General features: G+C 46.7%; 1 protein-coding gene across 20 annotated transcripts in view; it reads left to right on the top strand.

The window, feature by feature from the left end:
• The window catches only part of MACF1 (microtubule actin crosslinking factor 1), a 1,825,008-nt gene that overhangs the window by 1,463,337 nt on the left and 348,438 nt on the right, over positions 1-13,233 (top strand). For all 20 annotated transcript variants that reach the window (XM_069622429.1, XM_069622430.1, XM_069622431.1 and 17 more), the window contains one exon: positions 595-821. In XM_069622429.1, the coding sequence (XP_069478530.1) occupies positions 595-821 (227 nt within the window). The remainder of the gene's footprint in view (positions 1-594; positions 822-13,233) is intronic.

Here is a 13,233-nt window from a genome sequence, read left to right as displayed (position 1 = left end):
CACAGTGTCCTTCTCTCCGGATCTGCTGTGAACGCTTCAGCGTACCTGGCAGTTCCTTCCAGGAGAGTGGATCTCCTCCCTTTGGTTTCCCTCCTCTATTTTGTATTCCTTTGGTCCAATGGGGAACGACAGAAAACTAGACCACTCACAACAGTTCCCTGGAGTAATCTTCATACTCTGAGCCATCTTCTTCTTCCCAGTACTTGCATTAATAATGTATGGAAGGCAACATTGATCCTCTTGTGCCTTAATTGTATTCACTGTTTTAGGTTGGCTGACATTACAATAAAAGATATTGGTACTGGTTGTAAAGAGGGAAGAATGATTTGGCTTTGGCAAAGAGGGAGGGTGTAACAAAACGGGGGTATACCACGTTCTCAGGGGATGGTCGTCCCTAGTCCCATAAGGGGCTTCCCCTCCCATGGGATCCTCCCCCTGTATACCACCCACAAGGGGAATGTTGTACCTTGGGCGCATCGCCCTTACCCATGGGAAAGGTCTCCATCTAGAGGAGAAGGGATGCCATCCACAGATTTGTCACACTCCCTTACAATTGCCTCTTGAATAACTGATGTTTGTGTTGTTTACTTGCAGCGATTCAAGACAAGTTAGAGCAGATGCTCTTCCTCTGGGGAGAAATCAAAGCTTGTGCCGAGGAGCGTGAGCAGAAGTACCTGGATGTGCTGGAGCTGGCAGGGAAGTTCTGGTACGACATGGCCGCTCTGCTAACCACTCTGAAGGACACACAGGACATCATTCATGACCTGGAGAGCCCTGGCATTGACCCTTCTCTCATCAAGCAGCAGGTGGAGGCAGCAGAGGTGAGGAGCCTTGAGCGATGGTCCTTTGTTTTATTGTGGTTTTGTATTGTACTCATCTTGTATAAGCTTCTTCATGGTGCTGTGGACTCCCCCACAATATACTGGCCACAGTAAACCCTTACCTTGCCCCATACATTAATGGGGAGGGCCATTGGGATGGTCCTGCCTCTCTGGACTCACTCCATTTCATTAGTGGAGGTTCATATGTGGGCTCACTGCTGTGCATGAATTTTCGGGCCCTCCCAGGTGGGTTAAATCTCTGTGAATTCTACTTGTGGAATTGGTTCCCTAGGGATATGATGCCTGACGCTCATAATGCTCTTTAAGTGGATTCACTCATGCTCTGGCATGGTACCAGCTGCAGAGCACCTCTCCTGCATCTCCAGATGGGCCTGTGGCTGCTCTGAGCTTTGCAGCCCTGGCCCCAGTTACTCTGATGCAGCGTCTCTGCGGCTGTATCCCCAATCATTTCTATCCCTCTGCACTTCTCGGCTCTACATTGATATGAGGTCAGATTCATGGGCAAGACTTGGTATTCCCCCTCTACCAGTTGCCCACAATCGCAACCATCCTCTACCTTCTTGGGGTATTTTCAAACACACAACTCCCCCTACCCATTTTCACATAATACTGGGACGAAGGAGGGACAACTGAGAGTAGCAAAGATTATCTGTATGAAACACCTTACGAAACAGATGAGACTACCACCAACTACCCTCGTGTTGTCCCACTAATAGTCAGGCAAGGTCAGACAGACCCTACCCTGACCACTCGCCTGCAGCCCATTATTATCACGCAGGTGTATAAAGGGAGGCTGCTGAGGGAGAGAAGTCCGATGCAATTGGGAGAGCAGGAGGAAGGCTGCAAGGCTGATACCGGCAGAGGGTCCCTCTTCAAATCCCAAACACTAGAAGCGAGCTGGGAAGGTTGTCTGGAGCAAAGATGCTGGGAGCTGTCGGAAAAATCAAGAGGACGACAGCGTGCAGTGACTATGGCCTGGTGAGAAGAAAGGGCTGCAGCGTGTCACAAAAGCCATACCTCCTATGTTTTGGAATCAGACAGCCAGGACCCTGCTGACGAGGTCTGGAAAATTGCTTGTTCCCTTGGGACCAATGCCGACCCCAAGGGTCCTGAGGGGCAGGTGGTGAGACCCTGAACTCATCCCCACACCCAAGGACAGTGCCACTGACCGTGCAACGCTGCCCGGGGAGTCTGATCAAAGATAGAGAATGAGAGAGACTTGGTAGGAAGCAGAGTGTGTGATGGAAAGCACCAAGTAAAGCAAGAAAGGGTCTGAGCCCGACTGAGGGAAACCCACAGCTGGAAGTAAAGAAGGGGTCCGAGCCTGACCGAGGGAGACCCGCATTTGAAAGATAGATTGAAAGTGAGAGAAAGCAAACGCAAGAAACAAACTGAGTGACCCAGTGTGAGTGAATACGATATCGTAAGTCTCTGAGAAATAAAAGCGAAGACCCTGAAGGGAAGGGAAGAGAAGTGAATGTTGAAAAGAAAACGAAAGTAAAAGCCAAAGCAGGGAAATAACTAAGTGGAGAAAAAGGGAATAGAATCTTAAAGAAGGCTTGTTTGAAACAGAACTGAATGTAAAGTAACACAGAATTGAACTTCCCGAGGTTTAAAGGTACGTGTAAAAGAAACAGAGACAAGATCTAAGCAATACAAGTACCAGAACGCAGCTGTGTTGGAGTGGTCATGCATGGAATTTAGTAAAACCATGCAGTTTCAAAAGCCTCCTACAGTAAAGAAAAGTTAATCGGGAAGTAAGAAGGTTGGGGAAGTGTACGCCGTTTCAAGTGTGTTTCAAGAATCGGGTGCGGGAAGCCTCAGAAAGAAACCATGAAGAATTGTTAAAACAGAACTTTATTACACTTGGAAAATGCAACAACAGGCTAGAGAGGCCTAGGTGAACTGTGTGAATTGTGGAAAGCCAAGAAGGTTTGAAGCTGAATAAGGAAAGCATAAGTATCTCTCTTTGTGAACCATTTAAAGTAAAAGAAGTATTCTGAAGATCCCCAGTGACTGGAACTTGGGGAGAAAAACTGTGAAAGAACTCTATTGCCATCTTGACATTATTTTGACACACATTTTTGTTTAACATAATCCCGTACACATTTGGAAGAATAAGCTGAGGGCAAGTGCAGGTTTTGATACCGACATTTTATTGTTTGGACAGGACGGAACCTTAAGACTTTTGTTTTGTTAATGGTCGAGACTACTCCCATTTTAGAGATTGGGCCAGATAGGAAGTTTCCAACCCTGTTTAACGTTACAAATAAAGGTTTTAAAACTGTTCTCTTGTGTCTGTTGTCTTGCATATCTAACTGTTGATACCATGCCTAGCTTACCAGTTCCTTGTGTGAACTAGTTTGTGTCCATTCTACAATCCCCATTGTGAGGCCAGCACACCCCACCTTATGTGGAGTGCTGAGGAGATGCGTAGTATCCCCTTTCTCACTGTTGCTGTAACTTTTCTGTTACAGCTACTTACTTAGGTTGCAAAACACATGTTCTCACGGCTAGAGAGAGATATTTATATCTTCTCTAAACGTTATATTGTGAGCCCAGCACACCCCACCTTATGTGGAGTGTTGGAGGGGCGGGTTTCTCTGTATCCCCTTTCTCACTGCTCCTGTAAGATTTCAGTTACAGTGACAAGCTTACTATTATGGCTGGTGCCAGTGGACGTGTTCTACTGACGTTTGTGTGATTGTTACTCGCAGGCTGTCAAGCCAGCCACGATAATGCACAGAAGGGTCACCATTTATCTAGAATCGTGACTTTTCTTTTTCTGCCATTCTTAGTGTGCTTGTCCTTTCTTGGTTCTCCTTCTGCCGTCCTGGGAGGTCCTGGTTTGAATTTGTCTTTGGCTGGAACCCTTTGTGTAGCCTGCCGAGGCTCCAGAGTGTCAGTGAAGACCAGAAACGAGGGAGGACCCCAAAACTCTGCATCCATTTGTCGAATGGCACACCTGCCTGGAACCAGTCCTGAAAGGACAGCCACCCCCTAAAGTTTGAATGTAGCATCAGTGCTGATTGGCTGGGTTCCTGGATAAATGGCTTGGATCTGAAAGCTGAAGACAAGTTGTCCACTGGAGCAAAATCAGCGATCAGAGATGCCTACTGTGTAATTGGTTCATGTGCGGACGCCTACATCCATGCGACCTGGGAGTCCCAACGACGACTACTCCAACCGTTGAACTTGTGGGATCAATCCGTCTTAAGAAGACCTGCATTTCGAGCCATCCTACGACAAGCTCTGACCTTCCTGGGCTTCAAACTGCCAATACCCTGGGACCTTGAGGCCGGGTGCTGGGCAACGTTTCCCGTTGGCGAATCTCACTGTAACTTCGGTGGACTCCAGTTGAACCTCCAGAAGCAAGATTCCACTCCTTGAAGTCCCCTCGCCATACTGTAGTGCTGCACCAAGATAGCGAGGTGAGTCAGACGACGATCACTCTACATCTGGTACCTTGAAAAGAGCGCCAAATCTGCAGAGCTGCGAGAAGCACCAAATAATACTTAGTTGGGAGCCTTTTCGGTGGACTGCTGCTGCAAGTTCCCATTCAGTAACCTTTCTTCCATCACCAAGACCAAGAATCCATAGACCGGGTCCTGTGCTGCTGCGTCATGAAGGCGTCCGTCTGCAAGCTCTTCTTCACTGCTGAGGTACGGTGTGGCCGAGGGGAATACTTACCTAAAGTCTTACGTCGCTCCTGTGTGACTAGGGTAGTGATTTGTGTAGTGGGAGTCCGCCCATGCCGTTCGTCCAGGCCTAATGCTGCAATCATCAAGAGAGCCTTCTACGAAGTCCCTGAACACATTCTACTATCTCTAAAGTCTGTACTTACTTGTTGGATAAGAAATCCTCTGGATCTCTGACTTTCCTGCATCAGTGCCTTATCCTGACCTGTCTACTGCTGGCCACTGGGCCACCAGTGTCCCCCTTCTGCCTCTGAGCTCACTCATGTCTTAGAATAGGGAAGGCCTTCTAAAGTATAGGGCCTCTGATTTACTTGATATGTGACTGGTTATCTCTGAAATAGAAGAAGTTACAAAGTGTTACAAAGTTCTTACTTACCTGTGAATTGCTTTCTGTCACTCAAAGTATACAAAGTGATTTACTCACCTTCGAATTGTGTTCCTCTATTCTAGAAAGTAACAGAGTTGGTATTACTGTATTATTCCTGAAACTGAGTAAGGGATTTACTCACCTTGGATAGCATACTGTCATTCTAAATCTATAGCAGTAGGTTTTGCTTACCTTGAACTGCTTACTGCCTTTCTGAAAAGTCTTATATAGTTCTTGCTTACCTTCGAATTGTGTTCCACTATTCTGAAAAGTAACATTTGTATAACTACATATTCCTGAAATAGAATAAGTGTAAGAGTTTATTACCAATAGGGGTTTTCTCACCTTGAATAGCATACTGCCATTCTAAATGTGTCACCTTGAGCTGCATACTGCCATTCTAAATGCGTCACCTTGAGGTGTGAACTGCCATTCTAAAGTGTCACTTTGAGCTGCATACTGCCATTCTAAATGCGTCACCTTGAGCTGCATACTGCCATTCTAAATGCATCACCTTGAGCTGCATACTGCCATTCTAAATGCATCACCTTGAGCTGCATACTGCCATTCTAAATGCATCACCTTGAGCTGCATACTGCCATTCTAAATGCGTCACCTTGAGGTGCGAACTGCCATTCTAAATGTGTCACCTTAAGCTGCATACTGCCATTCTAAATGCGTCACCTTGAGGTGCGAACTGCCATTCTAAATGTGTCACCTTAAGCTGCATACTGCCATTCTAAATGCGTCACCTTGAGCTGCATACTGCCATTCTAAATGCGTCACCTTGAGGTGCGAACTGCCATTCTAAATGTGTCACCTTAAGCTGCATACTGCCATTCTAAATGTGTCACCTTAAGCTGCATACTGCCATTCTAAATGTGTCACCTTAAGCTGCATACTGCCATTCTAAATGCATCACCTTGAGGTGCGAACTGCCATTCTGTCACCTTGAACTGCACGCTGCCATTCTAAATGCATCACCTTGAGGTGCGAACTGCCATTCTAAATGTCACGTTGAACTGCACGCTGCCATTCTAAATGCGTCACCTTGAGCTGCATACTGCCATTCTAAATGCGTCACCTTGAGCTGCATACTGCCATTCTAAATGCGTCACCTTGAGCTGCATACTGCCATTCTAAATGCGCCACCTTGAGCTGCATACTGCCCTTCTAAATGTATTCTTTGGTTCACATACTATAAGTATTTTGTTTATTATAATTGTGTTTGACTTATATTAGTACTTACCTTTCTAAAGAATTTGCTGTACCTATGTATAAATTAAATACACCGTTGTATTTACAATACATCAGTCTACAAGTGTTTCAATAAGTTCTTTATACATATCAACAGCCCTCTCTCCCCCTCATACAAGCCCTGCGGCTCTATCATTGCTATCCTACCATACTATCAGGTGGTGCAGGCCTGTACTAAGAGTTGGAGTTTTTGTATTGCCCAAGGTATAGTTTTATAAAGTCCCTGGCGGTGGACTTTAGAAAAACTGTCCTAACACAGCCTTACCAGGGGAGGTGCTCATGGTCGACATTGAAATCTGTCAGAATCTATTCACCACATTGTCCAAAAATGTAACCAGTAAATAGAGAGGACTAATGGCCAGTACACTGTATGCTCCTACCTACCCTTAGCAATCGTGCATTGTGCCTGAATCTCCCTGCTCCCTATAGAGGAAAATGTTTGGCTTTTCCTCCACGATTTTGCCTGATGACAAGAGCAGACATTGTTGGTGTGCTGAGGGGAGAGATGTGTAACAGGGGGTGTCGCTCCAATGCTCATGTGTATGGAAGTGGACACATGTAAAGTGACCTGAGCCCTCCCCAGGCATGTATGTGGGGAGATTGGTGAACGTGGACACGAGTGCTGTGTAGATGAGACATGCCGATAAGATAGCTCAGCAGGTTGAGCGCTCGCTGCTGCGATCTGAGCGTGATCTGCAGGTCGCAGGTTCGGATCCAGGCAAGGTCAACTCCGCCTTTCATCCTTCCGAGGTCGATAAAGGAGTACCAATTTCGGCTGGGTGATATTGTATGTAAATATGTACTCTGTAAAGCGCTTTGGATTAAGGCGCTATATAAATAACACATCATTATCATTAGATGTTTAGGTCAACCTGTGACATTCAGGGTACTAGGATGAGGAGCTTGATGCTAGGGGCACTCACCCTAGTGGATGCCCCTCCTGATGGCAACATGCTCTTTGTTGGGTGCGAGGATGACGTCTTCGACAATGTAAAAGACTAGATCCTCTCTGTTATTTAATGGAAGCCTCTGACGACTTGCTTGTCATACGGATAAAGCAAGATTCTCAAATAGATCTCGAGATTTCTCCAGCTACTGCCCAAAACAAGCAGATCTCCCAGTGCACAGTGAGGGAGTATGAAAAGGCCTCCAAGTACTTAATCATAAAAGCAGTATAAAGAAAATCACACCCTACCCATCCTAACTGCCTATATATCCACGCCCCAGAGCTCCTTGTGGAATAGTTCCACGTCCCCTTCAGGTTGCTTACTGTTAATAAAGATTCCTCTTTACTGCACCTTTCCTTCAATTTTTATGGACCCCCAAACATTTTGCTTTTATTTTTGTATCTAACCTGCTCTTTTTGCAGTGTAGTGAAGCCTTTAGCTTCACTACACTGCCTTTTACTCATCTGTTATGGGGAAATTGCCATGTCCTTCATGCTGTCAGTACTGGGAAACATTGTTTCCCTTAGTCTAGTTACTTTGTTACTACTTTTAGTAACTTGTACCACTTGTGTTACTTTTTGTACAATGCTTCTTATAATGTAGTACAATGGGGTGCTCATTTTGTTTTTCCCTAGACAAACACTCTTTTTGTTTACTCTAGGTGTGCAAAATGGACAAGCTGGTGACAGTAGTGACTTTTTACCATGGTTTGATGGATTTAGTTTTAGCCTTACCACGTTTGGCTACTAAATGTGGCTAGTTGTCAAACATGGCCGTGCCGCGTGTCTTTTCGCTTGTCCTTTGGCCATCTTGTCTTTTAGCCTTCTTCCTGGCCTGTGAGTCTTTAGGAGGACCACTGGAGGCCTGTGTGTTTTCTGCTAGGAACTGGGCTGGTACTGTCTGGTCCCAATCCACAATCTGGTGCCAGTGTGTCTGAGTGGTATGCATGAGTTTTGCAACCAGTGGTCCTAAATGGGGCGTGTGTGGGGGCGTCAGGTCTGTCATTGGCTAGTGGGCGCTGCTGCTCTTACCTGGCTTTTGGGATAACAAGAGGACCCCTGCACCCACTCTAGAGAGATCCTGCAAGAAACTGAAGGAGCCAAGATTCCTGTCCAACAAGACTTGCGAGGAGACCGGAGACCCGTCTGAAGGAGGCCTTGCGACCAACCTCTGCTGCTGTCCTAGTGGAGCCCTGTCTTGCTCGTGATCTTCAGCAGTCCCGTGAAGAAGCTGCAACCCTTGGAGTGGAGGGAACATCCATTCTTAACGTCAGCTCGGAGTCCTATGAAGCAGGGCCATTGGAAGTGCCCAATGACCTGCTGTAACGCTCACCTTGTATCCACAGGGACACCACCCGACTGAACTGGAACGCTTCTGAGTTGGCTTCACCTTCCCCGGGATCTCGCTCTGCCGTGGATCTATTCTTCTATTTCGATAAGGTGCGCTCTCTGTCCTGCTGTGCTGTACAGGGGCACGTCGAGGCTGGGCACCTTACAGCCAAGTTACTTCACTGGCGTGGGCCCGGGAGTCCAGTCCTGCTGCGACTCCGTTCTTGAGGTAAGTCTTTAGTCTTTAACGAGAGTGTGTCCGTAATAGTAGTTTCCCTGTTAATCCTCTCCTTCTCTCGTAGGTGCAGAAGGGGTGATGAAGATGTCGAGCTGATGGAGCGGGCAGTGCTCGAGAAGGTAAGTGAATGCGTAGAGCGCGGCGCTATGAGCGTCTTTAGAATCGGGCTAGCCGGAGTTGTTATTGCCTTGCAGGTCGCCGAGAAGTTCCTGGAAGAAGTGCGGCCAGATGGAAGTGGAACGTAGAGTGGAAGGTGTCTGGACCGTTGTCGAATTCCAAGAGAGCTTCGATAGGTAAGCGCGAGTCTGAAAGACGATGGAATTGGAAGACGAACGCTTACTAAATTGTCTTCTTCTTTTCTTCTCCCTAGGATGTTGCTTGCTGGTGAGGACAGGCTCCAGGCAAGACTCTGGAGCAATCGAGGAGCTGGATTGCAGAACAGGTAAGGAGGAATAATGGTGTTCTTCTTCTCCCTTGTAGATGCAGGCCTGGAATGCTGCGAGCAGGTCTTGAATGTCACGCTGCGAGTGCAGAACAACGCAAAGCGCGTGCTTCAGTTCGGGCGTGGCTTAAATAGTCTGCATGTATCCCAGGTGCCTCCAGGACGGACCACGCCCTAATGCTAGACTGCATGGTTCAGTTCCGCACTGAACCTTGTGGGTGCAGCCATGTTGATCCATTCACTAATGGGAACTCCATCTGCCAAATGAGCCTGGTGCCAGGACAGCCGAGGGTGGCATGACTGGGCACTTGGGGCCTTGGAGGAACAGTGTGGCGAGGGCCAGAGACCCTGAGTCCCAGGGCCAGGGGCTATGGTCGTGACACCTGCTCTGTGGCTGACCAGCCCTGAGTTGGGCTACCGTGCTGCAGACGTTGCCGTTCCGAGTTGAGATCTGGAACTTAGGCGATCTTCAGCTTGTGCAACAAGACTTGCCTCTGTGAAATGTCGTGGTCCTACCATAAAGGGGAACTGAGATAGGAGGGAAAGTCTGACTGCGGCAAGTGAGTCACTTTGCGTCACCATGCATCGGTGGTCATCGTCCGAAACTGCTTACCTGCGTCCATTCCTGTCCTGAGAGGGGCCCTGCATCGAGTTCTGCTGCATTCTTCAACTGGGAGACCTTGCACCAGCATCAGACACTGACCAGAGAGCTGCTCGAACCTGCAACCCCTGTGGATCCAGGGCTGAGGCTGATGTTGGGAACCTTCTTTAATCGACCTGCCAAGTCCTGTGAACAATCGGAGTACGGGGGGTGAGTTGTAGCAATACTTACCTGAACCCCTTTACTCCCTTTTAAAAGTTTTAGTGTTAGGGAGAATTCTCAGAAATGTGCTAATTCCTCTCTACCTTAGAGACCCCCAGCAACTTTGCTGGATTTTGAGGACTTGAATTTTTAACCTGGAGAGATTGAGACCCTTTTTCCCACCCTCTCATGTATTTTTAATGTGATTTGAACACTGTGTTTCTTTTGGTTGTGTAGTCTGACAAACTCCATAGGCATCTCCTTTTACATTGTGTCACACAGAAACTTCAGTGCAGTGGCACCGGGAATTCTTTCAGATTTCCCAAAGGTTTAAATATCTTCTCCAGGATAAACTACTGTTTAAATTGACTTTACTTATACTTGTAACTTTCTAGACCCAGCACACACTGTTACAATAGGGTGCTGGAGGGGTTACCTAGTTTCCCCTTTGTCTAGATTCTGATGTAACATTTTTATGTTACCCTTTCCTTGAGGAATGGCTGGTGGCAGTGGTTTACTTTTAATTACAGTGGTGTGCGTTTAACTGTGGGCTGCGTTCACCCCAGACTTCTTTTTTCACAATTTCTTTGTCGAAAGGTCCTTCTTGAGATTTACTCTGCGCGCCAAACCAGGTTTGGTCCCTTTGTTCGTTTTTTTTCTTTGGCGGATTCTTGAGTGAAGGCCGCCTCTGGCTCCAAGGTGTCTGGCGGGGGCAGGAAGCAAGGGAGGTGCCCGAAATTCCTTGTGCTTAGTCTCCTAGGAAACAGGAATGCACTCCTAGGTGATTGGCCGGCCACCCTGCTGGGTGATTGACAACTAGGCTGGAATAAATGGGAGCTACCTGAATAAAAGGCAAGGCTTTTTGGCTTGGAAGGCAGAGTCGACCACTGGACGAAGGAATCCGAAGAAGAACTTGGAAGAGACGCCTGCTGCAACTCCTGGACCGTTGGTTTGCCAGGTGAAGCCCTGCTGCTGTGCTGAAACTATGAATTTGCCTAGACTAGGAAAGCCCTGAAAGGACGACTTCTGCCCTTGAAGTAAGCCAAAGTAAGCCGCCTGGACATCCTCTCGAAGTTGGTTGAATTTCCACTGCAGTCGCTGCTGTAAACCGTAGAGCCAGGGAGAGGAACACCAGCTCGTGTGCGTTGCTTTTAAGTGGGCCAAGAGCTCCAGGAAGCTCTTCTGGACTCCCGGGAAGCAGCAGTGACCGAGCCTGAGCCACCTCAACAGAGTGCTGGACCCCAGATGCAAGGAAAGCCCATCTGGAAAACCAAGAGTCCGCAGTGTTGCTATTTGCTTAGACGTGCAGAGCTGAAACCGCAAAGTGCCACTGAATAGAAGTTGGTCCTTTTCTGTCGCCGACCGCCCCGTTGCAGTGCTGGAGTCCTCCAGAGGTCCTCCTTCTTGTCCCCATGACTGAGGCCCAGGAACACAGGATCTGCAGAGCTGTACAGGAACAGAAGCCAGACAAAGCCTTTTTCTTCTAACCAAAGGTACTCTAAAATCTAAGAGAACGTACCTCTTGTTGTGTAACCTCACTTGTTCTCAGTTGACACTTGTTGTGGTTGCTTTTGTAGAGTTCCTATCAGCTTCTTTACCTCACAAACCTAATCAACTTGTGGTCCTACTTTGATTTCTTCTTTTCTACAAAGACTTCTAAAACATTGTGCAAGACTTTTACCTACCTGCAAGAATTGCTTCAGCTCACCTTGACTTTTGTCCAATTGACTTTGGCCTAGCCTGGCTCCTTGAATAACTCTTCTTCACTCTGACTCTGTGTTTAGCCCTCCTTCCTGGAAGGGGTTAACTTGCTTTGCATTGGGGGTTACCAAATGTACTTACCTGCTTCAGAATATTTGTGAAATCTCTTGTTTTATTCTAATAATCTGTTTCTTTGACATACTTCTAAGTATTGCTCTAAATGCAACAGGGATATATTAATGCCCACAGTGTCCTAACTATTGAAGTCCCCTGAGGGTGTAGGAAGTGTCTGTGTGCCATCCCAAATGGGTGTTTACTGATTTAGGGAAACTCAAAGTGTGTATTTTGAAGTGTATTTGTGTGTTGCTTTATATTGCTCCCTTCCGAAGAAGGCTTACTCAAACTGACTGTTGAATACATTAATAATTGTTTAATCAAGAAACCATGTGTGTTTATTTGAATACTTGCCACTGTGAATCTCTGTGTAACTCCCCTACTGCTCACATTGACCCCTCTTGAGATTAGCCTGGCTGTTCAACACGCTACCAACCTGTGTAGTACAGACTTATACCAAAGGTTGGGTTCCTATTGCCAGGAGGGGTCAGGGTTGTTATAGTGCACCCAAAGGGTTCTGCATACAATCGTGCCCAACACTGGTGGCAACTGTGGGATCTATTGTAGAGTTGTTATACTAAGTATTTGGTTTGCTTTTGTTGAACGTAAAAACCTTCACAAGGCTAAGCTCTACTAGAAAAGCAATTGTAACATGCCAAATATGGATAACTTCGGTCACGAAGCCCTGATCATTCTAACAGTAGAGCAACTGAAAGAAATGTGTAAAATCAGGAGTCTCCCTGTTAAAGGAAAGAAAAATGAATTGATTGAAAGATTGTTGCATCATCAAAGTCTGGGTACTAGGCCTGTCACACCTACTAACCCAGGAAATGTGGACATTGATAATGAGGATGATGCAGAGTCTAGCTCTGATGTCTTAGAAGAGTCAGAAGAGGGAGAGGAGTCCCATGAAGGAAGCCCCTCTTTGCCTCAACCTTTAGCCACTGAGACCCCACAAGGTCCATCACTGAGTCCAGCATGTGCATCTCTTGAGAGAATGAGACTTGAGTTGTAATTCAAAAGATTACAAATTCAAGCTGAAACCAAACATCAGGACATCAAACTTGGGGACCTAGAAATGCATCATGCTCTTGAAATGAAGAAATTGTCTCTTGAAAATGTTTCTATCCCAGAGTCCTCTAGGTCTTCCAGTCCAAAGAGGCCTTGCATGTCCAGAGAAGCAGTGAGTATATATGATGTGAAACTTGATATTTTGGATTGGTTGTGTGCTTTTGACTACAATCATGGGATTCAGGGTTTCACAGGGAATCCGTTGATTCCTTGGCTTTTGTCTAGGCTCCCCCAGGTTGCAACTGATGCTGTAATGGACGTGGGGGAACTTCAAAATTGGAGTATGAAAATGTGAAGCTAGCTTTGATAGCTAGATTTGGGAAAACTCCTTCCCAGTACCTTACGAGGTATAGGACCTTCAAAAAGACTAATGGTACCCCTTGGGCTACCTGGGTGTGTGAATGTTTAAAGAACTTGGATGGTTGG

Source organism: Ambystoma mexicanum, chromosome 11, assembly GCF_040938575.1.
Source record: "Ambystoma mexicanum isolate Mex_15411 chromosome 11, UKY_AmexF1_1, whole genome shotgun sequence".
In the NCBI taxonomy this organism is placed as follows: Eukaryota; Metazoa; Chordata; class Amphibia; order Caudata; family Ambystomatidae; genus Ambystoma; species Ambystoma mexicanum.
Note: the sequence above shows the minus strand (reverse complement) of the source record. Positions and strands in the feature narration are given on the sequence as shown.